Source organism: Suncus etruscus, chromosome 18 (assembly GCF_024139225.1).
Source record: "Suncus etruscus isolate mSunEtr1 chromosome 18, mSunEtr1.pri.cur, whole genome shotgun sequence".
Taxonomy (NCBI): Eukaryota; Metazoa; Chordata; class Mammalia; order Eulipotyphla; family Soricidae; genus Suncus; species Suncus etruscus.
This window is the reverse complement of record NC_064865.1, coordinates 27804458-27831336: the sequence shown is the minus strand read 5'-3', so window position 1 is coordinate 27831336 and position 26879 is coordinate 27804458. Positions and strand designations below refer to the sequence as shown.

Genomic DNA, 26879 nt, shown 5'->3' with positions numbered 1-26879 from the left:
GGTTTTTCGGACCACACATGTTTGACACTCAGGGGTTACTCCTGGCTAAGCACTCAGAAATTGCCCCTGGCTTGGGGGGACCATATGGGATGCCAGGGGATCAAACCATGGTCCTTCCTTGGCTAGCGCTTGCAAGGCAGACACCTTACCTCTTGCACCACCTCGCCAGCCCCACAAACGCACTGTTCTTAAAGAAGTGAAAGTCGCAGAATTAAGTTGCCTCCAACTTAACCTACTTGTGGTAGAAAGAAGAGTCAAAGTCCTCTAGCAAAAGCTTAATTTTTATGTTTTTAGTAGCTAAACTTTAACTAGTCCTCTTTTGGTAGGATTGTCTGATGAACTGAGAACAACCACATCCTACTCTCTCTCTCCCAGTTGGACCCTGATAGCTATCACTGAAGGAAAAAGGGTGGTGGTAGTAGTGACATAATTCAGTTCCCTTAACCTTTTGAGACTATATCATGAAGAACCAAAACACATCCTTGTAGCCCCAACAGAGAGCCTGCATGAGATGAACCAAGTGAGATATTTGTTTTGGGGACAAATTTTCTGGTGCTAGGTTTGGTCCTAGGGGTGCTAGGGGCCATGCAATGCCAGGGATGGAGCACAAGGTTCTTGAGTGCAAAATATGTGCTCCTGCTCCCATCTCTCCAGCCCAGGTGAGCTCCAAGAGGCTCATCTAGTCTACTCTTTTAATTTTATTTATTTTTGGGGTGGGGGACGGTCACACCTAGCAGTGCTCAGGGTTACTACTGGCTTTGCGCTCAGAGATCACTCCCAGTGGGCTTTGCGGACCATATGGGATGCCAGGGATAGAACTCAGGTTGGCCACCTGCAAGGCAAATGCCCTACCCATTGTACTATCACTCTGGCCCCTTGTCTATTTTTTTTTTGGTTTTTGGGCCACACCCAGCGGTGCTCAGGGGTTACTCCTGGCTGTCTGCTCAGAAATAGCTCCTGGCAGGCACGGGGGACCATATGGGACACCGGGATTCGAACCAACCACCTTTGGTCCTGGATCGGCTGCTTGCAATGCAAACGCCGCTGTGCTATCTCTCAGGCCCCCCTTGTCTACTTCTATCTTTGGGGGGGGGGTCACACCTGGCAGCGCTCAGGGGTTACTCCTGGCTCCATGCTCAGAAATCGCTCCTGGAAGGTTCAGGGGACCATATGGGATGCCGGGATTCGAACCAATGACCTTCTGCATGCAAGGCAAATGTTTTACCTCCATGCTATCTCTCCGGTCCCTCTTGTCTACTTCTTATTGCCCTCCTTCCCACTAGAATAGCCTTCTCCAAAACTACAAGAATCCCCACCCTGATCAGTCTATGGTATGAAAACTCTGGAGTATTCTTGGAATAGTGGTAGGCCAACTACTCCATCCTCTCAGACCCTGTCACCAGATAAATCACCTACACCCATACCTTCTCAGCAGAAAAGTAGCACAGCTCCACTACTAAACTCCAAAAGAACATGATGGGCGCTGATTCTTCCCAGGTAATCTGGTCGAGGCTGAGAACTCTGGAGCTTTTTATGAATGGGAGCAAACATATTTCCCTTCCTGCCTGAAGGCACAGCAAAACACAGTCAAACCCAACAACCTCAAACAGAAATGGCCTAGCTCCACACTCAATCTTATCAAATTGCAAAGTCACCACATTTGTTTCAGCTCTAGTGAGCCTCGATCATGTGACCGTGTGTAGCAAAACCTCAACATTTCATTGTAATGTTAATACCATTATGATCACAGCCAATCTGATGGGATAGTTGTATAGAAGACCACCAAGCTTAGTGAGCCTAATAATACAGAAGGCTCACTGGCACCAACCACAACCCAGTACATCCTTAGCCAATGACCTTAGTCATACCATTGAGAGAGATAATAACTATTACAAAGTAACCCTTAGTAATCTACCTTTTGGTAGTTCCATTTGCCTTTGTGTTATATTATATCAAACAATATAAAGTAAATTAATTTGTACCTGCAAGGGGGATAGGCTAGGGTGGTAAGTGGAAAACTAGGGATACTAGTGAAAGGAAGGTCACCTAGGTGGTGGGATTGGCGTTTGAACACAGCATGACTAAAACAACTATATTATGAACAACTTGATAAATCACAGTGTTACAATAAAATATTAAAAAAAAAAAGACACACAACAATAACTTAAAAAAAAGTATCCTCACCCAGAAGCTAAAGAAAAGAATTTTAAGGGCCGGCGAGGTAGCGCTAGAGGTAAGGTGTCTGTCTTGCAAGTGCTAGCCAAGGAAAAATCGCGACCGCGGTTCGATCCCCCGGTGTCCCATATGGTCCCTCCTATACAGGGGCAATTTCTGAGTGCTTAGCCAGGAATAAACCCTGAGCATCAAATGGGTGTGACCCGAAAAAAAAAAAAAAAACACCAATAAAGAAAAAAGAAAATAATTTTAGTTCTAGCTAAGCAAACTCTTTTTTTTTTTTGGTTTTTTTGGTTTTTTGGGCCACACCCGTTTGATGCTCAGGGGTTACTCCTGGCTAAGCGCTCAGAAATTGCCCCTAGCTTGGGGGGACTATATGGGATGCCGGGGGATTGAACCATGGTCCTTCCTAGGCTAGCACTTGCAAGGCAGACACCTTACCTCTAGAGCCACCTCACAGGCCCCTAGCTATGCAACTCTTAAAAGAGGAAGGGAATTGCATCAGCCATCTGTGACATGAGAGGGTCCCTCTCAGTGCTCTAACTCCTACACAGGAAGAAAGCACCAGGCCATGACAGATGGATATTCCTTTGCCTCTCTAAGCAAAAGTGACTAAGGATGCTAGAAAAGCATGGCATTCTCAACTTCTTTTAATACTTTCTGCCTCCTTTAGGATGGCTGGAGGAGACTGGGCCTACAAGAGGTAAAGAAAGTAGGGAAGAAGTCAATCAAGGTCTTGGAACTAACCTGGGTCAATCCCACTTCCACCAACATGAGCTAGATTTCATGCTACAAGCTTCCTTCCTCTCTATGTCCATGTCCTGCTTCTAAGATACAGGGTGTGAACTTAAGTATAAAGACATAATGAACAATGGAAAACTAGTTTTCAGAGATCATGGACAAGCTCATAATGACCCTAAACTAATCTCAAATAAACCATCAAATTTCCTATTTATGGAAGAATCACTGTTCAATTTGTCCACCCTTGTGACAAAGTAGGTCTTTTTTAGGTGTGATCTGGTAATTTTCTCATGACAAGTTCCAGATTGTTGCTGCTACTGCTATAATAAGCTTAGATATGCTTCCTAGCTGTACTCCTGGGAAAAAAACAAACTACAGATAAGAAAGAGCTATCGCTGGTTCAACTGGTACTTACCTACATATTCTGAGAGGAAGACGACAAAGAATGGAGTGACCAGGTCATTAATTCCCTGGACATAACCACTGGCAGGGTGTCGGATAGCCCAAATAAAGAGAATTCTTTCAAAGATCTGAGAAAAGGAGAAAAAAGACATGCTCGTTAAATCATGGATTACACTCACTCCCTCAAAGCTTATCTCAAAACTTCTGCAAACATTTTAGGACATTTCCTAATACTGTGGGGCAAAGGATAGATATAGATGCAAAAATTTCCAAGACTTGAGTAGTTTCTAAGCAGGGGCAGACACTTCTCACCCTTTATGTTGGTATCTATTGTGATATAAAATTAGGAAAAGGATGGGCCGGAGTAATAGCACAGCAGTAGGGTGTTTGCCTTGCATGTGGCCAACCCAGGATGGATCTGGGTTCGATTCCTGGCATCCCATATGGTCCCCCAAGCTAGGAGCGATTTCTGAAAGCATAGCCAGGAGGAACCCCTGAGCATCACCAATTGTGGTCCAACCCCCCCCCCCCCAAATTAGAAAAAGGAGAGAACAGGGACACAAAGGGGAAAAGCCTAGAAAAAAATTTGCTCTGGGTATCGTTAATTCAGGTCGTCACACTCACTGCAGATACTGCTTCTCTATTTCCAGGAATAAGATTATTTAGGACATTCAAGTTCCATTATCTTTTCCTATATCTTTTCTGGTCATAACAAATCTAGACAGAAAATATTTCTTTTTTTTAAAGATTGATTGATTGATTGATTGATTGGTTTTTGGGCAACACCTGGCGATGTTCAGGGGTTACTCCTGGCTCTGTGCTCAGAAATCACTCCTGGGGTCGGAGAGATAGCATGGAGGTAGGGTGTTTGCCTCACATGCAGAAGGACGGTGGTTCGAATCTCGGTATCCCATATGGTTCCCGAGCATAGAGCCTGGAGTAATCCCTGAGCACCGCTGGGTGTGACCCCCCCAAAAAAATAAAAATAAAAAAAAAATTAAAAAAAAAAAGGAATCACTCCTGGCAAGCTTGGGTTGGCCGAATGCAAGGCAAATGCCTTACCACTGTGCTATCTTTCCAGCCCCTAGACAGGAAATATTTCCTTAACATTTCTCCCTACTGGGTTGGTAGAAGCTCTTAAATTTAGTCCTCACCCAGCTGACCAGGATCCTGTGACAGGCTACAAATGCAGAAAGTCATGTTATAATCAGGTTACAACCTAGACAGTCGCAGGCTAGGGAAACAAATAAACCAAAACCTGTGGGCTCCTATAGCTGGAAATGTGAAAGCACAGAAAAACAGGTGAGACACTTGCTACTGAAGCCTATGTTCTCCATGAACTCTTATCTTGCTTGTCTATGTTCCCTTGCTTGCTTATTTCTAGTCTGAAGAAGCCTGTGTTCTCTCCCAAATATGTACTTCTCACTCTCTCTCCCACAATATCTTTCTAAATAAGTTTCAATAAAAACTGGAAGGAGGCAGGGAGGGAGGCAGGGAGGGAGGGTGGGAAGGAAGGAAGGAAGGAAGGAAGGAAGGAAGGAAGGAAGGAAGGAAGGAAGGAAGGAAGGAAGGAAGGAAGGAAGGAAGGAAGGAAGGAAGGAAGGGGAATGGAAGAAAGAAGGAACATAAGAGAGGAGGAAGGAAGGAGAATGGAAGGAAGGAAGAAAGGAAGGAAGGAAGTAGAATGAAAGAAGAGAAAGGAAGGAAGGAGAATGGAAGAAAGAAAATGAAAGAGAGGAGGGAGAATAGAAGAGAGGAGGAAGGAAGGAAGGAAGGAAGGAAGGAAGGAAGGAAGGAAGGAAGGAAAGAGAATGGAAGAAAGGAGAAAGGTAGGAAGGAAGGAGAATTGAAGAGAGGAGGGAAAGTGAAAGAAAGGAAGGAGAATGGAAGAGGAAGGAGAATGGAAGAGAGGAGAAAGGAAGGAAGGAGAATGGAAGAGAGGGAGGGATGGAGGGAGGGAGGAAGCGAGGAAGGAGAATGAAAGGAAGGAGAAAGGGAAGGAGGAAAAAGGGAGAAGGGAGGGAGGAAGGAAGGAAGGTGGGAGGGAGGAAAAAGGGAAGAGGGATGGAGGAGGGTGGGAGGGAGGAAGGAAGGAAGGAAGGAAGGAAGGAAGGAAGGAAGGAAGGAAGGGAGAGGAAGAGAAGGAGGGAAAGAGAGGGAGATCAGAGGCCTAGACTTGAAAGAACTTCTAGAAAGAAAGAAAGAAAGAAAGAAAGAAAGAAAGAAAGAAAGAAAGAAAGAAAGAAAGAAAGAAAGAAAGAAAGAAAGAAAGAAAGAAAGAAAGAAAGAAAGAAAGAAAGAGAAAGAAAGAAAGAAAAGAGGGAGGGAGGGAGGGAGGGAGAAAGGGAGGGAGGGAGGGAGGGAGGAAGGAAGGAAGGAAGGAAGGAAGGAAGGAAGGAAGGAAGGAAGGAAGGAAGGAAGGAAGGAAGGAAGGAAGGAAGGAAGGAAAACTTCTGATCTTGTCAGAGTCTAGCCCTACTCACTCAGCAACACTCCCATTTTCATTAGGTCCTCTGAGCTCAACACAGCCCATGTAACCCTCTCAAATTTACTTCCTAGTGTTAAAGCTTGATCACTGGCTTTGACTATGCTGCCTCAAGACCTTGACAGACACTCCAGGAAATGGCAGAGGTGATTGTATACATAGGAGGGAGGACATAAGACCCTGCCAATTAAAAAACAAACAAACAAACTTTAAAAACCTCTTAGAAAGATCATGACAGAGGAAATACCTGTGTAGTTCTGGAATTAGAGAGCTAGTATAGGAGAGAAGTAGAAATTCTAGAGACACAATAAAGGATGCTTTTCAGTCCTTGTTTTGCTAAGTTCACCTTGCAGCCAGTAGATATTACTGAGAACCACTGTCGGTCCTGTTGCCTATATAGGCAGTGAGAACAGACTTCTGACCCAGGGCAAAATGACAGCTGAGGGTCTGGAGCCATATACAGTGGGTAGGGCATTTTGCCTTGCATGTGGCTGACATAAATTCAATTTCTGGCATCCCATATGGTCCCCCAAGCCTGCTAGGAGTGATTCCTGCAAAACCACCAAGAGTAACTCCTGAGTACCCCAGAGTGTGGCCTAAAACAACAAGTCTTCCTGGCAGGAACTGGGCTCTCTGCCTCCTGAGATGTGCCCACATGTTCTCTGGGCTAAGCGATGAGTGTAGCCTTCGTGGTCCTCATTCACACTAGTACCCGCCCACTCATAGGCCTCTCAGTCTTCGCTCTCTCTGGCTAAATGGCTTCCCTCCTTCCCTTTAACTTGAGCTCTAGCTAGACCTGCCACTTGGGCCCTCTGCACCCCACCTCCTATGATAGCTGTCTGACGAGGGGAGCCAGGGCAGGGGTGGAGAAAGCCAAGCACTTCCCTCACCTCCTGTACAAGCGGTTGCTGAAACAATGGAATGAGAGGATTTGTCCTTGGAATGTCGATGTGAATCTGAAAAAGAGAAGCCATGTTCAAAATCCCATAAATGTCAGTGTGTTCTTTGGAAAAGTTCTTTTCTTAAGAACTGAGAATCAGGGGAATAGGAGAACATGCTTTCTATCTTTAGAAAGAACTGGCTGTCACATTCTCTCTCTCTCTCTCTCTCTCTCTCTCTCTCTCTCTCTCTCTCTCTCTCTCTCTCTCACACACACACACACACACACACACACACACAGCAAGTTAGAGGCCTGTCCATCAGAGACCTGTCCATCAGGAATGTCTCCAGAATCACAATAGTGAGTGAAGACCCCTCCCTGAATAACCTGTTTCTATCACAGAGCAGGGCACCATGGTTCAGGAAGTCACCCAGCCCTTCTCATGTAACAGGGAGGACCCAAGTGCAAACCCCCTATTCCAAAATTTACTCATCAAAAGCCTCCAAGAAAAAAACAAACCCCAATAGTTAGAGGACTCGCCAAGATCAGGAGGCGTTTACAAAACCGAGAGCCCGATGAGAAGGAGCCTCAGGAAGTTCTGCTTCTGTAGCTGCAATGGTCACTCAGGCTGACTACTCGGGTGTTGGGGCTTGGGGTCACAGAACTGGATGAACCCAAGGACTGTGCTCACATCTGCAGAGGCATCTCTATTCTTTTTTTTGGGTTTTTGGGTCACACCCAGCAATGCTCAGGGGTTATTTCTGGCTCTATGCTCAGAAATCATTCCCGGCAGGCTCGGGGGACCATATGGGATGCCGGGATTCAAACCAGTGACCTTCCGCATGCAAGGCAAACGCCTTACCGCTGTGCTATCTCTCTGGCCCCGGCATCTCCATTCTTAAGGCCTGGATTGTGCCAGGCACATACCCCTCCTGCAACCAGCAGACCACACTTCCCCTTGTACCCTTCCCTGAGCTCTGGGAACCACCAAGAGGCACTCACTGTCAAGACTGCTGATGGTGACAGCTTGTACAGACAGACAAACAAACAGGTAGACAGACGGTGAGTGCAGCTAACAGACCAGAAGGGCACAATGCTGTTCATACCCAGAAGAACTGGGTCACTCCTAGGCATACTCGTCTCGATCCCACTTCCCATCACCCTTAAGTCTGACTGTCAGGCCTATGGAGAGGCAGCCTCAGCCTCACCTGGGAAATGTTGAGAAGCAAAGGTCTCACCTCAGACCTAGTGAGTCCAAATTTGCATTTTTATCCTCACCAACACCCACCCATCCAACTGTCCATGGGATTTCATAGACATCCTCAGTGGTTTGCAGGCACATTAAAATCTGGAAAGCACCACCGTGGACAAGCGCCAAGGAAACCCAATTTTCAATGACTAAAATCAGAGCTACTGTACTGGAAAGATGGGACGCAGCCTGGGAAGGACATTTCATTCCTCACACACACTACAGCCTGGAGACTTAGAAGACACCCCACCCCACCCCCAAAACTCCCACAGCATTCCCAGCCTGACTGAAGTGGTGATAAGTTATATATAAAAAAAAAAAGCAGCAGGTGATGGCTGTACCTGTCTATAGGTGTCCTGGTGATGCTCCTCATTCCGGGAGTCGTAATACTGCTCAATGAAGCCAAAATATTCCTCCCGCTTCCGCTGCAGTGTCAGCTTTCTCCGCTCTGTGTTTGCAGGGAGGTAGCCCTACAGACAGGCATGCCAGTCAATTGGGGACAGAGGCCAGTGGCATGAGCACTTGGCTTCTAGTTTAGCTGAGAAGTGGCTGGGAAACTATCTAAGGAACAGAAGGAAAACTGCCAAGAGGACAAGGGCAAATTCCTTTTGGGGTGGGGTCGACACAGTGTTTGCCTGTGCCTCATCCCATGAGATACATATGTGGGCAGATGAAGCGGGGAAGAGGGGCAGTGTTTCTGATGTGACTGGGCCAGCACTCTAATCTGCTGCAACAGGAGCTTGCACTTCTGGTGAGCACTCCAAGAGCTCTTGGAGTTGGCCTGGATGCATGGGAATGGAGACCAGGGTGGGGAAGAACAGGACCCAAGCCGGGGCCACACACGGGCAGAAGGCATTCTGGGAAATCCGGTCCAATGCCGTGCACCCAAAATATGTGCTCGTTCTACAACCTTTTCCACCATCCCATCCAAAGTTGCCAGGTCAGGAAGCTGAAGAAAATGGAATCTGAGCCAGGTGCTGCAGCAACCAGACACACAATTTCTGGCAGCAGCTCCTTCCTGGTCCTGGGTCTCTACCGACTCTCATTATTAACCCTGGTCTAGATCTTACTCTCCTGCCTGCCCCACTCCCATTTTCATCAAATCCACTCCTCAGAGTGTTCCAACTTACTGGCCTTTGCATGGCTGAGAGGCCAGGGTGGGTAGCAGGCAGGAAGAGGGAAGCTGCTTGCTCACATTTTCATAACAGGTTTCAAAGTGCCTGGTGAGCAGGCTCTCAAGGCTTGTCCATTTGTCTAGGCCCTCCTCTCAGTGCCTGGCACTGAGCCCACGAACAGCAGGCCCTCAGCAAATCCTTCCTAGAGAAATGAATGAATTTCACAGGCGCAGGAAGCCAGTGATCCCATCAGAGTGGCTGCCACAGTGGTCTGTGCTCAAAGAAAGCAGAACTAGCCCCGGCTTCCTGGGGCGGCCCATTATCAGTTCTTCACTGTGGTAGAGCGGGTTTCAACCACTTTGGTTACTCTAATGAAAAGGGACTTGGAAGCCAGAGGGAAAGTGGGGACATGCCCAGACAAGTGCTGAGATCACCCTGAAAGGCTGTGTCCTTCTTCTCTAGGGTTGAGAAAGTGAGAGTGTGGCAGAACGAGATTGTGCTCTCCTGCAAGTACGGGAAGACATGTTGGAGAAACTATCTTCAGACACAGAAATAAGGCTAGTGTCCCATGGATTACAACTGACAGGAATGAAAAAGTCCAGGGGAGACCACTGTGCCCAGAGAACATCCCAGTTATTGAGGAAGGGCATTGCAAGGAGCCTATGCTTCCCTACTCTTGGCCCATGGGTAGAACTCACCGACAGGAGTCTCCAGGTTACAGGTCGAACCTCCCTGGGAACCCCTGGCCAGCTACACTTCCTCAGTTCATCTGTAAACACATAATGGCTTTGTTGGATTAGCTCTTCCTGGAAATGCCACCAACCAAACCTCGAGCAGCACTGCCTGATGCACCACTGACCCTGCCAGCACCATCACCACCACTGCCGCAGCCACCGCCACCACCACCACCTGCTGTGAACAAGCACAGAAAAAAAAAGCCCCATACAATACTCTTGAGCAGCATGATGTCACGGACAGGCTCTGCAAGAGTAAACCAGTGAGCTCAGAGTTAAGAGTCAGAAGGGAAGAGAAGGAGCAGTAAGGAGGAATGGTGTAAGAATTGCCTGGAGATGGGGAGAAGAGCTGCACTATGGTCTACAGGCCAGAATTCAGTCCCACCTAATTTGGTTCCTAACTTCTAGCAGCATACTTCTCACTTAATACCTGCATATCACTGCAGTGGACACCAGATCGGGAGGTGCTGGAAAAGTAAAAGAAGGAAGAAATAAAGAGCAATGGCTTCCAGGTCTCTGAGGATTCCATCACCAAGAGGCCCTGCCTTTAGAGTCAGGGTGCCAGGGAACTCACCTAAGTCAGTGTTGTGATTGGAGAGAAGCTGGCGGAATTTTTCTAAACGCGTCTTTTCCCGAACAGTCATTGGAGGTGCTCCAGAAGCATTCTGGTCTGAGATCCGGGCCACGAGGGGGATGATGGGTCGGAGTGGGAGGGACTGCTGTTTGTGGAGTGGGTTCCTCAGGCAGGAGTCACCTGTGGCCATTGGAGAGAGAGAGAGAGAGAGAGAGAGAAAGAAAGCAGGCTGTGAAGAGCAGGGCTTCTGAGAAACCTCAGACCTTGAGGCCTATCTGTTGTGAAGCCAATCTCCATAGAGTCATGGCCTGGAGTGCCAAAGGGGCTCTGAAGAGATGGAAACCCTGCTGGGTGCCCCAGAGGAAGGGCTGAGCTTTTAAGCAAACACACAAGGGCACAGAGTAACTGTGTTAGCAGAAACACTTGGTGCTTTAGCAACTCTAAGCACTTTCTTGGAGATTCCAGTGGGCAAGACAATGTTTTCTTTATACTCTAACCTGGAGCTTCTTAATGCATAATAGTAGGCTTAGGGGGTGGTAGAGGCTCAGGCAGTGTTGACCTTCACTTTCCACATCACAGAGTACAGAAAAAATAAAGACATGGTGATAAAATGTGGTGGCTGCTCTCCTGAAACCCAGCTGTCCAGACTTCTGGTTCCTCTAGCCTGCTCTAGATTCATCAATGTGCTGGCATCTGGGTGTGAAGCTCTTGGTCATCATGCACAGCTGCAGTATCTCTGCATCCCTGCAATGTCCCAGGAGCACCAGAAAAATGCACCAGTATCCTCTTCTGCTGGGGTCTGATCAGAATACCAGGAGCCTGGCTTTCAATAGAACTCTACATCAGGTCCTAGAATTTCTAAACTAGATAGCACTAGGAGAAAGAAACAGATCAGTACTAATACTAGTACTACTAGTATTATTGTTATACTAGTATTACTAGTATTCTTATTACTAGTACTAGTACTAATACTAATTGAAGGCATTGCGTGGTTCATAACATCTTATATCTTACTGGACCTTTACAACATCTGGTGGAAATTATTACTATTTTATACTATTTTACTGATGAGCAATTTACGGTTTAGAGAGGTTCAGTAATTTTCAACTGAGAGCCAAGATGCTACCTTAGGTCTGTCTCATTCAAAATTCTTGTTTATTATATTGTGCAAACTCAGCTTCAAATTCTGGGACTGGTGCCATAGTACAACAGGTAGGCAATTGTCTTGAATGCAGTCAACCCGGTTCAATCTGGTACCTCATATGGTTTCCCCAAGACCCACTAGGAATGATCCCTGAGCATAGAGCCAGAGTAAGCCCTGAGACTGCTGGGTTGACTCTAAACAAAACAAAATGATAAAACAACAACAAATTCTGACACCTTCCCATAACTATTTCATATCATTGATCAATGTGGGTTTTAAAGAGTAACACTCACAAAAATAACTCACTGGTTAACACCAACTAGCAGAACTCTAGTAGACTGACAGAACATGATCCAACTCTGGGTCTAGAAATGCAAGTAATGCTGCAATAAGTAATGCAGAGACAGGTGTGTGCCTCTGCTAAGGCGGGCAGGTCCTAGGGGAAGAGTTCAGGTGGTGCCAGCTGCACAAGCAACCTTAGAGAGGATGGCAGAACGAATGGCTTCTTGTTGGTGCCTTTAGGATGCATATCTAGGATGCATAGACACTTTCATCACGATTTAAAGACACTGCACAGACTATAGTTGTAGCCACCTTGTCCATCAGAAATTGAGTGCTTGTCTGAGAGTGGCTTGTCTGAAGATGTAAGCTGAGTCCTAAATCAGTGATGGCAACAGACTGAAGAATGATTTTAGAGGACTGCGAGTCTAACTTCCAGAGTACATGCTTTAGTCTAAAACTAAAAGTTCTATAATGTGAATCTGAACTCCTGGGCTCTGATAATCCTCTATTTCCTTTTTTTTTTTTTTGGGGGGGGGGGTCACACCCAGCAGCGCTCAGGGCTTGCTTACTCCTGGCTCTAAGCTCAGAAATTGTTCCTGGCAAGCTCGGGGGGCCATATGGGATACCGGGATTCGAACCACAGTCCTTCTGCAAATGCCTTACCTCCATACTATCTCTCCGGCCCTCCTTTTCATTTTTTACCTGTCTACAATTTGAACTTCCACTCGAATAATGGCACCTCCCTCTCCAGCTCAGAATAACTTACTTCCATAAAATATCTTTGGGAGGCATTCAACATTACAATGGATACTTATAAGAGTACACAGAGTATCCAACCATCAGAAACCATCAGGCTTTATCTGATAAATTTCAACCAGCACTGAATGCCAATTTTTGGAAAGAAACAGATGAAGCATTTCCTCCCACCTCACAGGCAGGAAGTTGTGAACCAGGGCCTCAGGCACAAGGCCTCAGTCCCTTGAGAACAGAAGAAGAAAAGGGTCTGAGAGGCAGTACAGTGGGTCGGACACTTGCCTTACCTATGGCCAACCTGGATTTAATCCTGAACACCCCATATGGTCACTTGACCTCTTCAAGGAATAATCTCTGAGTGCACAGCCTACGGTAAGTCCTGAGCAACACCAGGTGTGCCCACCACCCAATACACACACACACACACACACACACACACACACACACACACACACACACACACACACACACACACACACACACACACACACACACACACAGAGCAAAGGAGTTAGGTGATAGATAGCTCAAGTGACAGAGCACATGCCAAGTATGTACATGACCCTTACTCCGGTTTCTGGCACTGTACCCCAGTAGTTCTTGAGCACTGCATTGCTCTAAGTCTTCCTGCACTACTGGGTGTAGCCCTATTTAAGAAAAAAAAAAAAAAGAACAGGTAAAAAAAAAGATAACCTTATACCAAAGTCATTAGTCAATATTCTTAAACTTGACAGGGCCTAAAGCAATGAGAATCAATGAAACTACATAAATTTGGGACTTCATCATGAGGAAAGGAAGAAAGAGCAGGAGGAACACCCATGGGTCAAGGAGAAAAGGTTCAGCTCCCAGAAGTCAAGCAGCCACCAAAATGAGTCACTAGAACTAGAAAGAGAGTCCAGTGTGGATAGGTAGCCTTCCATGCAGAACCACATATGGCCTCCTGAGCACCACTAGGAGAAATGGTACTAGGTCTGAGTTCTAAAAAAAAGGAGGGGGGTAAGGAAATTCAACACAATGGTGTCAGGCTCACTATTTTCATGTCTTAGGATTGAATGTACTAAATCCTAAGATCTACAATTTTAGGATTGAGTGTACTCATCTGTGATCCAGTGACAAAGGTGAGGGATAGCCTAGAGAGCCACAACCTGGGTTAGATCCACCTGAGCCCGGCTGGGTGTGAGCCCTGAGCACAGAGCCAGGAGTAAGCACTGAGTACAGGATGGTTTGGTCCAAAAATCAATTATTCAGCAAAGAAATGAACAAATGAATGAAATGCATTGTGCTGAAAAGGCTGTGGCATGGACGGGAGCATTAAGACTTACTGGAATTTCTTGACAGCTGGGCATCACTGCTGGACTTTATGACCTTGTAGCTAGCAGGAATGTCAGATGTTGTGGACTGGGATCGTTCTGGTTTCACCCTCAGCTTGCTGTGGTTTTCTAGGACTTGGGCCGCAGTTGCCAAAGCAACTTTTGAGTTCAGAGTTTGGAAAGAAGGGGAAGAAAAGTCCTCTTCCTCATCATCACCAATGTCCCAAGCATCACTGGTATTCCGGGCAAATTCGTGAAAACTGGAGGCCTTCTTACTCTTCAGAGGAACTGCATTGACTTTTGACCGTTCTTTGATGAAGCTTTAAGAGAGGAGTATTAGGATGAGCAAGAAATAAACATTTGTTGGACCAGTTCACTAAGAATTCAAGGTTAACCTGTTACGATACGATAGCACGACCTAAAGCAAGGGTCCTCAAACTACGGCAGACGGGACACAGGCCACATGTGACCAGCCGAGGACACTTATCCAGCCCACTGGTGTTTTTCTGCCACTGCCTGTCATTCTCAGCAGCCAATTCGTCCTAGGCCCACACTGCACATGTGCAGGATGTGCGCCACACTCTACAACTCCTGACTCCCCTTCTCTGTCTCTCGATTCCTCCTCTCAGTCCTAAGGCATGAATCCTTACACTATGGCTGCCAAAAGCCAATAGTTCTCCTTGAAATACTGGCAAGTTTGTTGATTTAGCTTTGCTTTTTCTTCATTTTAAATATTGTTTTTGGGGCCCGGAGAGATAGTACAGCGGCGTTTGCCTTGCAAGCAGCCGATCCAGGACCTAAAGTGGTTGGTTCAAATCCCGGTGTCCCATATGGTCCCCCGTAACTGCCAGGAGCTATTTCTGAGCAGACAGCCAGGAGTAACCCCTGAGCACCGCCGGTGTGGCCCAAAACCCCCCCCCCCCAAAAATATATATATATATTGTTTTTGGGACCGAAGAGATAGCATGGAGGTAAGGCATTTGCCTTGCATGCAGAAGGTCTGTGGTTCGAATCCCGGCATCCCACATGGTCCCCTGAGCCTGCCAGGAGTGACTTCTGAGCATAGAGCCAGGAGTAACCCCTGAGCGCTGCCAGGTGTGACCCAAAAACAAAAACAAAAATTAAATATTGTATTTGTTCCTGTTTTTTTTTTTTTAATTTCAAAATAAGATTTGTGCAGTATGCATAGGAATTTGTTCGTTTTTTGGGGGGAGGAGGGGGCAATACCCGGCAGCATTCAGGTGTTGCTCCTGATTCTGTGCTCAGAAATCACACCTGGCAGGCTTCAGGGATGTTGGGGATTGAACCCAGGTAGACTGCGTGCAAGGCAAAAGCCCTACCTGCTGTGCTACTGCTCCAACCCCCATAGTTTGTTATTTTAACTATAGTTCAGCCCTCCAACAATCTTAGGGGCAGTGAATTGGCTCCCAATTTAAAAGTTTGAGGACCTCTGATCCCTGACCCCATTCCTTATAGGTCATAACCTACACACAATATTAGGTATTCCACATATAATATAAATTCTGAGTTCAGAAGTAAACAAATTGTTCTCATTTTGTGAAAGTCCTGCTAACCTTCAGAAGATCATCTTAGTTTGCCTATACTCTGACTTTTAAGACTAGTTAAAATATTGCTTTTGTTTTGTTTTGTTTTTAGCCCACACTTGGCGGTGCTCAGAGATTATTCCTGACTCTACACTCAAGAATTACTTCTGATGGTTCATGAGTGAAACCATATGGGATGCAGGGAATTGAACTCAAGTTGGCCGCACGCAAGGCAAATGCTACAACTCAGGGCTCATACTTAAATATTTTAAGGGCAGCCTCAGGATCAACTTATATGCAAGCAACGGGATCTGGCTTAGAATTTAGTATAATTGGGGCTTAAGAGCACAGGAGGTAAGGAACTTGCCCTGCATGAGTCCTATTTAGTTTCAATCCCTGGCACCCCATATGGTGCCACTCATGTACCATCAGGAGTAATTCCTGAGTGCAGAACTAGGAGTAACCCCTCAGCATCACTGAGCGTCGCCCTCCCCCTGCCACAAAAGAATTTAGTAAATTTCTTTATTTTTCACTGTTTACTTGTTCATTTTGGTTTTGAGGTCACACTCAGCTGTACCCAAGACTTACTTCCTAGCTCTGTGCTCAAGGATCACTCCTGGTGGGGATCAGGGGACCATATGAGGTATCGGGGATTGAATTCTACTAGCTGCATACAAGGCAAGCACCCTACCCATTATTCTATACCTCAGGTCCTTTGTGTGTTTATTTTTTAAGGTTATTTTTTATGTGGGTAAATGAAGTTGGCAAATGATTTTCCACTTACACAAGGTATAAAGTTCCTTTTAAAAACAAGTCATTTTGGGGGCTAGAAGGATAGCATGGAGGTAAGGCATTTGCCTTTCATGCAGAAGGTCATTGGTTCGAATCCTGATGTCCTATATGGTCCCCCAAGCCTGCCAGGATCGATTTCTGAGCGTTGAGTCAGGAGTAACCCCGAGCATTGCCGGGTGTGGCCCAAAAGTCAAGTCATTTTAATAGATAAAATGAGTTATTTTCAAAATGTGTTTCGGAAATAATTGTACAGAATAACAGAGTTGTGACCAAGGTTCATGACTGCAGTTTGAGAAACATTCGATTAACTCTTGAGGAGAGAGCCTCGTCCTATATCATGTAGACCACTCTTATTTTCTTAGACTTTTTCTCTGTCTTACCTAAATTTGTCAGAGGCTCTCATTCTGGCTCCAGGAAATTATGTAAATTGGGATTACTTTAACTCACATTCCAAACTAGGAACAAAGGGAAGAGACTGACATAAATATACTACTTGAGGACTAGAACAACACCATGTCAAAACATCATTAACAACACCTAACTGTTTGCTCTTAGCAAGACAGGGACACTCTCCAGTGAAAACAAAGCTCTGCCTGATGAGCAGAAGTTGCCCCATTTCCAAAAGGTGTTTCTTCCCTTTTGGTATAGGCCGTTAGTTTCATATTTTTTTCCATTCCCTCAGGTGAGACCTATTCTGAAGAATAAAATGTTATTAATACTGACAACAGTGATATAGTATGGTAATGAAGAGCTCAACAGAATATCCCTGTTACTAACACTTCACAAGGAGCAAGACATTAGCACTGAGGCAGCATTTTCAAACACTAGCCTTACAGAGTAAGGAAAAGACATCATTACACAAAATATAAAAGAACACAAGATTACAAGAGCAAAACAAGTTCAACAGTGGTAGAAACAAGATGTCATTCTTCACTCATCAGATTACAAAGATGCTAAACAGCTCACCAGGATGTAGCAAGACAACCTGGTGGTACAAGTTGTGCAAATTGCAGGAAAGCAAACTAGCAACATACATAGCCTTAAAATGGTTCAGGATTTTACAGTGGGAAAAAAATAGAAATCAAAAAAAGGTAATCTAAAAAAAATTACAATGTCAATTTATGTGAGTTCAAAACTGTAATAAATATAAACATCTAGAAACTGAACATAATTTATGGGGTTTGAGAGATAGTACAATGGGTAGGGTACTTGCCTTGTGTGTGGCCAACCCAAGTTCGATACCCTGGCATCTCATCTGATCCCCAATCACCACAAAGTGTAATTCCCTAGTGAAATATAAATGACCCCTGAGCATCACCAGGTATGATCCCAAAACAAACAAACTAAAAGATGAGTTAAAATGATTCATTCACCTGATAGAATGTTATGCTGCCCTTTAGAAATAACCATAATTGAAGGCTATTTAATAACACTTAAAAATGATCTAGTGAAGCAGAAACCAATATTATATATTTTCATGACCTGTTTTTTAAAATGTATGAATACAGAAAAGTCAGACAGAAAATATATCAAAATGTGCTTATCTTTTTTTGTTGTTTTTTTTTTTTGGGTCACACCCGGCAGTGCTCAGGGGATACTTCTGGCTCTACTCTCAGAAAGTGCTCCTGGCTGGCTCCGGGGACCATATGAGATGCTGGGATTCGAACCACCATCCTTCTGGAGGCAAGGCAAATGCCTTACCTCCATGCTATCTCTCCCGCCCCCAAAATGTGCTTATCTTTGACCTATAGGATTAAAGGTGATAGTTGATTTCATTTTTATACTACTCTGAATTATTCATGTTTTCTACAATGAGCATTATTATACTTTTTATTCACTAAAAGAAAGGCTGTTTTGGTGGTTGTAACCAACTCCTAAGAGTATATATAAGCCATTCAATGAACAATTGAAATGAACAAGAGCCCAGCTGGGCCCAGGAAAACCAAGTGGAAGTGACTCAATGTTAACAACTGTGTGAGTCCAGCACCCATGGGGCCAGGGGCAGACCAACCACGGACTCCACGACGATGAACATCACCTCTGTGCCAGTGGTTCAGATACACTCCTAAAAGGCCACTGTCAATCGCAAGCAGGTGGCTGAGCTGATGATTTGTGCCTGGAGACAACCACATGGGGATGTGTGATATTGCTTACTATTTTCTCATAGGCCTCCATGTTCAAGACCTCACCCACTGAGTCCAAAAAAGCCAAACAAAGCCCAAGGCTAACCCCCAGGTTTCTTCTGGTTGCTATTTCCTAAATACCTTCTTGATATGTGAAGGACACCAAGCCCACAGAACTGTAAACCCAAATACACAATTACAAACGTCAGGTCTGGGTACCAGTCCAATAGTACAGCGGGTAGGCACCAGTTTTATAAATGGCCAATCTGAATTCAATTTCCCAGCATCCCACATGGTCCCCCATGCCCACCAGGAGGGATTCCTCAGCTCAGAGCCAGGAGTAATCCTTGAGTAAAACCAAGTGTGTTCCCCCACCCAAAAAAAAAAAGAGTCAGGTTTGGGGCTGTAGTGATCAGAAAGGTCCTGCTGTAAATGACCCTATGTGAGAAGGGACCAGAAAATAGCCTCGTGGCTTATAGCACTTGCCCAGAGAATGCCAGGGTGAGTTTGTTTGGCCCTGCCTGCATATGCACACAGAATTGATACTCACACCTCTGAGGTTACATCCTCAGTAGTTAGAAACACCACAGGTTCCCAGTCCTTTCGCCCCCTCTCCTCATAGTCTGGGATCTTGGATGAGGGGTGGGGAGGTGGGGGGAAAAGTCAGCTCAGCCTTTGTAAAGGAAGTGGCTGGTGTCACCTAAAGGGATGTGAGTGTGAAGCCAGAATGAGAGCCACTCACTATAAAGGGAGCCTTCTGGGGGAAACAATCTCCCTCTGAGAACATGCCCCTCACAAAGCTCACTCACAGGAGGGAGAGACACAGAGGCAGCAGCACATAGTACACACATGGTACATGGTACATGCACATGGTACAGAGCCCATTGGCCCCTCGGGAATGAGTAATGTCCATGACATTGCTCGCGATCACCACTTTCATCAGCTGGGCATGAAAAGCAGTTACCCGGTGGCCGCTCCAAAGTCCTCTGCCAGCTCACAGGAGGAAAAGCCAGGCTCAGAGAGAGAAGCCACTTCCAGTGAACGCAACACTGAAGGTGCCGTGAATCAAGATGGAAGGAAAAACTTTGTCTATGAACATACTTCAGATTTTTATGAAGAATAAAACATAGCCAGAGACACAGAACAGTGGGTAAGACAATCCCCGTAGTCCCCAAGAGGCCTACCACTAGTAATCCCTGAGCACAGAACTGTAAGTAAACCTTAAACAATGCTGAGGAAGCGCCCCCAAAAAATCAAATTAAAATGTAAAAAAATGAAAGAGGAGAGACCGAAGAGAGAGCATAGTGGTAGTACATTTGTCTTCCATGTGGCCAAGCTGGGTTTGATATCCAGCATCCTTTATGTTCTCTTGAGCCTCACCAGTGTAGTGATTCCTAGCTGCTGAGTCAGCAGGTAAGCCCTGAGCATTCCTGGGTATGGCTCAAACCTCCCCGTACCTCCCAGCCCCAGTAAAAAAAGAATGAAAGAGAATGAGAGTAAAAAGAAGGTACAAGGTTCACCTCTGAGAGAAAGCCAAAAAAAAAAAAAAAAAAAAAAGGGCCTGGAGAGATAGCACAGCGGTGTTTGCCTTGCAAGCAGCCGATCCAGGACCAAAGGTGGTTGGTTCGAATCCCGATGTCCCAGGTGCCTGCCAGGAGCTATTTCTGAGCAGACAGCCAGGAGTAACCCCTGAGCAACGCTGGGTGTGGCCCAAAAAAAAAAAAAAAAAAAAAAAATCTACAGATGAGGGATGAAATGAGAGTTAAAGCTTTGAAGCCTTTGCAAATTTATTCATTTACTTCTCTGCAGAGAAGATAAATTTCATACATCCCCTACAGTTGACATACATGGTTAGCCACTGGGTATCAGTTCACTCTGGACTAAGTTTTAAGTATACCCATTTTCTTTTTCTTTCTTTCTTTTTTTTTTTTTTTTAGTTTTGGGGTCACACCAAGCAGCTCTCAGGAGTTACTCCTGGCTCTGCACTCACCCAGCAGCTCTCAGGAGTTACTCCTGGCTCTGCACTCAGGAAATACTCCTGGAGGTAGTGAACCCTCAGGGAACCCTATGCTACTGATCAAACCCAGGTTGTCCACATGCAAGGCAAGTACCTTACCCACGTACTTTTTTTTTTGGGGGGGGGGTTGTTTGGGTCACAACCGGCAGCACTCAGGGGTTACTCCTTGCTCTACGCTCAGAAATTGCTCCTGGCAGGCTCGGGCCTTACCTCCATGCTATCTCTCCTGCCCCACCCATGTACTTTCTCTCTGGACCTGTATACCCACTTTCTTGTGCTAGTTTATTTTGTTTTCAGTTTTTTGGCCCCAACAGGCCCAGCTGGCCAAGAATCACCACTGGAGCCCTGTGGTCTCTTGAGCACTGCTTTGAAGACCCAAAGTGATAAAAAAAAAAAAAAAAAAGAGGCTTGATGCACAAAGGGATTTGAGCTTGGAAAGAGGAACCACCAGGAAAAGTGAGCACAGACCCCACAATTGTAACTCCCTGAGTGTGCACAGCTAACAGTGCCCACTCTCCCTGCACAAACACTTCCTATCGGCACCAGCATGTCACACCCATCTGAGCAGATTGGAAAGAAGTCTCAGCTAGGGATGTGGCTCTTGGAGTAGAAATGCTCCTTCCTTCTAACAAACCCAATTGTTCAAGTAACAAAAATCAACCCAGCAAATTCTGCCTGGGCTGTCTTTGGTTTACAGGCTGCCTAATTTGAATATTGTCTCAAATAGTATCAAATTAACTATATATATAAAACAAAAAGGCATGATTAAATGAAACTATATCAAAGCTACGAATAAACTGGCCTATGATACCTCCTTACAATTGCATGTCAAATTATAGTTTAAAAAGCACTTTTTACAAATTTCTCATTTAACTCTTGTAACAATTCTGTGAGATTTATGGATAAGAAATATTAAAGAAGGTTAAGTAATTTGCTCATCATTATGGAGCTCACAAGTGGTAATAAAGAAAAAATGTTAGAGAGACTATGTGAAAAATAAAAGTGTGTTGGCACTACAGACAATGTCTTGGATTGGACGATCTAGCTTGCCTGGAGCCTAGAGTTGTTCTTATGCCAGGAAACTTCAGGGGTAGGTCTCTGTATTTAGGCCAAGGCTATTCCTTTCCATGCCCCTCATATTTTGGTGGGCCTATGCAAACAACAATTGCTACTCTAACACTGTTTTTACTGTGCTCCTTTGACTCTAATCCTTAAAAAAAAACCCACTTAAACTTTTGAGGTTAACTTAAACTAATATGCATGTACATAGAAATGTAAAAAAATACTGTGCCTCTAATGTCTAAGGAGTTACATAAGTTTTATGACTTTAGATTGCCTTCTCTGCTGCTAAGAAATATTATAATGTATTACAATCTGGGGACTTGAGGAACAAAGTAATTATACATGGATTCTGTTTTATTTATCTTAATGTTCTTAGGCTGAAAGTTCAAAGTTAAGATATCAGCAAGGGGACTTCTTCTGAGAATTATGTGATGGGTGATTGTCTTTACCTTGTCCTCTTTCTTTGCATCTTTGTTCTCATAATTAAAAATAAAAAATTAAAAAAAAAAGAAAGAATGTTAGAAGTGAAGATGATAGTAATTACTCTCAAAATTCCCATAAATGACTTATTTGAAAAAAGCTCAAGTTTTTTGGTGATAACCTGCTAATTGGCAACACAAATACCCAGGTTATTTTGGAAAAGAGACTGAAGATCATACTAATTAGGAATCAAAGAACAGCCATTCTGTGAGTCAATGAACACTAGTTCTTAATAATATAGCTGTCCATCTAACTCAACATGTTTTACATTTATTTAGAAACATGTACTTTGATCCTGGTAAAGCAAGCAGTCATAGTAAAAAAAAAAAATCCAGTGCCCTCAATAACCAGTGTGGCCTTGTGCAAACGAGGCAGTTTTTGGGGTGATGTGGGACACACCTGGCAGTGCTCAGGGCTTCTTCTGGAGGGGCTCAGGAAACTATATGTGGTGTCAGTAATTGAACTGGGGCTGGCCGTGTGCAAGACAAGTGCCTTACCCAAAGTACTATCAGAAAACAATACATTTAGAAGCTTGTCAGAGTGGACAATGAGGCTACTCAGTAATAAGATTAATTTTATCTGAGCTATAAAAATTATTACAGGCAATATCATCACTAATGATAATTAATTTGGCAGACTGAAGTCAATATACAAGGACGAGGAATGGCTTCGCTGCTGTGCAGTTTAGATGATGGAGGACCTCATGGAAAGGCTTCTGCTGTGATGAAAATTAGCCACTCAGTAATTAATGGCAATCTGAAGTGGAAAGGTAATCATGTAGTGAAGAGAGTAATAAAAAGAAGGGCCATAAATGCTTTATGGTAACAATCTGGAATTGTAAAATGGCCCACTACAGACCTAGAGCTGTGCCTTGTTGTGAGAGTACCAGCAAACTGCCACATGCATTGCAAGGGGAAATCATCTGCTCAGTGGCAACTGCATTCCTCCCAAACTGCAGAACCAAGTAGCAATTCAACTGAAAGTATGGCTGCGGGGGCCGGGAAGGTGGCGCTAGAGGTAAGGTGTTTGCCTTGCAAGCGCTACCATAGGACGGACCGCGGTTCGATCCCCCGGCATCCCATATGGTCCCCCCAAGCCAGGAGCAACTTCTGAGTGCATAACCAGGAGTAACCCGTGAGCATCAAACGGGTGTGGCCCAAAAACAAAAAACAAAAACCAAAACAAAACAAAAAAAAGAAAGTATGCCTGCAACTCTGCCAAGTGATAAGTGAAAATAAGTGTGGCTTTGTATCATTAATTAGTGAGAAAACAAGAGTATAGAAAGTCTTGGCATTTTTGTTGCATGATAAAAAAAAAAAAAAAAAAGTCTTGGCATATGGGGTATATTTTATGCCACAAAACCTGCCCTAAACACAGAATTAGGAAAAACTCGATTGACAACAGATGTGGACAAGGTCTGGTAAATCCAGCTCAAATATAAAGTGGGGAAGCAGATTCCATTGCCCTAAGTGTGCCGGACAAAGATTTATATGTCAGCTACGTGCTTCTCAAAGAACACTACAAAATATGGTGGAATGAACCTATTACTAATCAGCAAAGGCTGGCTGTGAACAGAACTGGCAAGGGAACAGAATACTCAACTAAGATGTGTCAACTGTAAAGACAATAGTATCTGAGCACTGGCTGAGGTTCTGTGGGCCTACCCCCTCCACCCCATCCCATGCTAGCTACCAACAGTTTTTAGCACCTCAGTTTCACACTCACTACATCCAAAGGAGGAAACATCAAAATGAAGGCAAAAAGTGCTCCCTCTTTACAAGGTGCTCTCTCTGATGTAAAAGGGCAATCTCCAGGAGCCCTGTCTCAGGAGACTTTCTTTTACAGCTTGCTGACCCTAACCATGAAAAGGAGCCCCGAAGATCAATCACTGGTACTATCAAGCAAAATTTTTTTTAGTTCTTGGTTCACAGCCAGTGATGCACAGGGGTTTACACCTGGCTCTATGCTCAGAAAACGCTCCTGGCTTGGGAAACCATAGGGGACGCCAGGGGATCGAACCTTGGCCCGTCCTAAGTCAGTCACGCGCAAGGCAGATGCCCTACTGCTGTGCTACTGCTCCGGCCTCTATCAAGCAATTACTAAAAGGTCTGAAACTGTCCTAATACCTGCTTTAAGCACCTTGTCTCCTGCTTAGTAGCAGAGTAACCATGGTTGAAAGCAGCAGTGGGGGGGGGGGGGGGGCAGGGAGAATGGGCATGGAAGGTAACTAAGCCTGCCACACTGACCATCAGACCAGAATCTCTGGTTGGCTGGAAATCAGGAAATTCTTTTTTTTTTTTTTTTTTGGTTTTTGGGCCACACCCGGCGGTGCTCAGGGGTTACTCCTGGCTGTCTGCTCAGAAATAGCTCCTGGCAGACATGGAGGACCATATGGGGCACCGGGATTCGAACCAACCACCTTTGGTCCTGGATCGGCTGCTTGCAAGGCAAACACCGCTGTGCTATCTCTCCGGGCCTGGAAATCAGAAAATTCTTTTACTCACTCAATGGCAAATTTATTAAAAAAAAAAAAAAGTTCCTGTTAAGGCGGTGGTTCTCAAATAGTGGGGCACGGCCCCCGGGGGGGGGGGGGGCGCGAGGCTCTATAAAGGGGGGCGTGTTTGACCTCGGCAAACACTGTCATAACAAGCTAAGCCGTGTTTATGTCTCTATATGTCTCTGGAGCTGAGAGTTGCTGTGTCCTGCTTCAAACCCCACTTCGAAAAGCTATGCATTGCAAAACGTGCTCATTGTAGCCATTAATCCAGACATCACCTCTGATTAAAAAATCTGCTCAAGGGGCCGGAGAGATAGCATGGAGGTAAGGTCATCGGTTCGAATCCCGGTGTCCCATATGGTCCCCCGTGCTGCCAGGAGCAATTTCTGAGCATGGAGCCAGGAGCACTGCCGGGTGTGAACCAAAAACCACACACACACAAAAAAAATCTGCTCAAATTATTTTATATATTTTTGTTTTGCAGGTTAAAGTTTTTTTTTTGTTGTTGTTGTTGTTTGTAAAGTTTTTTTTTAATAAAGATACTATTTACAGTCGCGCGGGGTGCGCGAAAAATGTTTTCTTCTTCCTGGGGGGGGCATGACAGAAAATAATTGAGAAGCACTGTGTTTTCTTTTTCTCTCTTTCTTTCTTTCTTTCTTTCTTTCTTTCTTTCTTTCTTTCTTTCTTTCTTTCTTTCTTTCTTTCTTTCTTTCTTTCTTTCTTTCTTTCTTTCTTTCTTTCTTTCTTTCTCTCTCTCTCTCTCTCTCTCTCGCATGACAGAAAATAATTGAGAAGCACTGTGTTTTCTTTTTCTCTCTTTCTTTCTTTCTTTCTTTCTCTCTCTCTCTCTCTCTCTCTCTCCCCCCCCTCCCTCCCTCCCTCCCTCCCTCTCTCTTTGGTTTTTGGGCCACACCCGTTTGATGCTCAGGGGTTACTCCTGGCTATGCGCTCAGAAGTCGCTCCTGGCTTGGGGGGACCATATGGGATGCCGGGGGATGGAACCGCAGTCCATCCTACGGTAGCGCTTGCAAGGCAGACAGACACCTTACCTCTAGCGCCACCTTCCCAGCCCCTATTTTTATTTTTTTAACCTTTATTTAAACACTGTGATTACAAATATGATTTTAGTTGTATGATTTCAGTCATGTAAAGAACACCCCCCTTCACCAATGCAACATTCCCACCACCAATGTCCCAAATCTCCCTTCTTCCCACCCCACCCACACCTGTACTCAAGACAGGCTTTCTATTTCCCTCATTCTTTCACTTGTTAGGATAGTTTTCAATGTACTTATTTCTCTAACAGCACTCATCACTCTTTGTGGTGAGCTTCATGTCATGAGCTGCATCTTCCAGCCCTCATCTCTTTTGTCTCTGAAAATTATTGCAAGAATAACTTTCATTTTTCTTAAAACTTATAAATAAGGGCCCGGAAAGATAGCACAGCAGTGTTTGCCTTGCAAGCAGCCGATCCAGGACCAAAGGTGGTTGGTTCGAATCCCGGTGTCCCATATGATCCCCAGTCCCTGCCAGGAGCTATTTCTTTTTTTTTTTTTTTTTTTTTTTTTTTTTGGTTTTTGGTTTTTGGGCCACACCCGGCAGTGCTCAGGGGTTACTCCTGGCTGTATGCTCAGAAATAGCTCCTGGCAGGCACGGGGGACCATATGGGACACCGGGATTTGAACCAACCACCTTAGGTCCTGGATCGGCTGCTTGCAAGGCAAACACTGCTGTGCTATCTCTCCGGGCCCTCCAGGAGCTATTTCTGAGCAGACAGCCAGGAGTAACCCCTGAGCACCACCGGGTGTGAACAAAAAACCAAAAAAAAAAACTTATAAATAAGTGAGACCATTCTGCATATCTCTCTCTCTCTCTCTCTCTCTCTCTCTCTCTCTCTCTCTCTCTCTCTCTCTCTTTCTATCTCTCTATCTCTGACTTATTTCACTCAGCATAATAGATTCCATGTACATCCATGTATAGGAAAATTTCATGACTTCATCTCTCCTGATGGCTGCATAATATTCCACATCACTAATCGTCAGGGAGATGCAAATCAAAACAACTGTGTGGTACCATCTCATGCTACTGAGATTGGCACACATCATAAAGAAGAGAAAACAAGCAGCGCTGGCAGGGATGTGGAGAGAAAGAAACTCTCTTTCACTGCTGGTGGGAATGCCGTCTAGTCCAACCTTTATGGAAAGTGATATGGAGATTCCTCCAAAAACTGGAAATTGAGCTCCCATACAATCCAGCTATACCACTCCTAGGAATATACCCTAGGAAAACAAGAATACAATACAAAAATCCCTTCTTTACATCTATATTCATTGCAGCACTTTTTTTGTTTTGTTTTGTTTTGGGGCCACACGCGGCGTTGCTCAGGGGTTATTCCTGGCTGTCTACTCAGAAATAGCTCCTGGCAGGCACGGGGGACCATATGGGACACCGGAATTCGAACCAACCACCTTTGGTCCTGGATCGGCTGCTTGCAAGGCAAACGCTGCTGTGCTATCTCTC

General features: G+C 45.0%; 1 protein-coding gene across 1 annotated transcript in view; it reads right to left on the bottom strand.

The window, feature by feature from the left end:
* The window catches only part of TBC1D22B (TBC1 domain family member 22B), a 95728-nt gene that overhangs the window by 37990 nt on the left and 30859 nt on the right, over positions 1-26879 (bottom strand). Inside the window, exons 3-8 of the mRNA XM_049765363.1 lie at positions 13857-14164; positions 10356-10535; positions 9746-9816; positions 8274-8402; positions 6694-6759; positions 3332-3446 (exon numbers count right to left, since the gene is read on the bottom strand). Of these exons, the coding sequence (XP_049621320.1) occupies positions 3332-3446; positions 6694-6759; positions 8274-8402; positions 9746-9816; positions 10356-10535; positions 13857-14164 (869 nt within the window). The remainder of the gene's footprint in view (positions 1-3331; positions 3447-6693; positions 6760-8273; positions 8403-9745; positions 9817-10355; positions 10536-13856; positions 14165-26879) is intronic.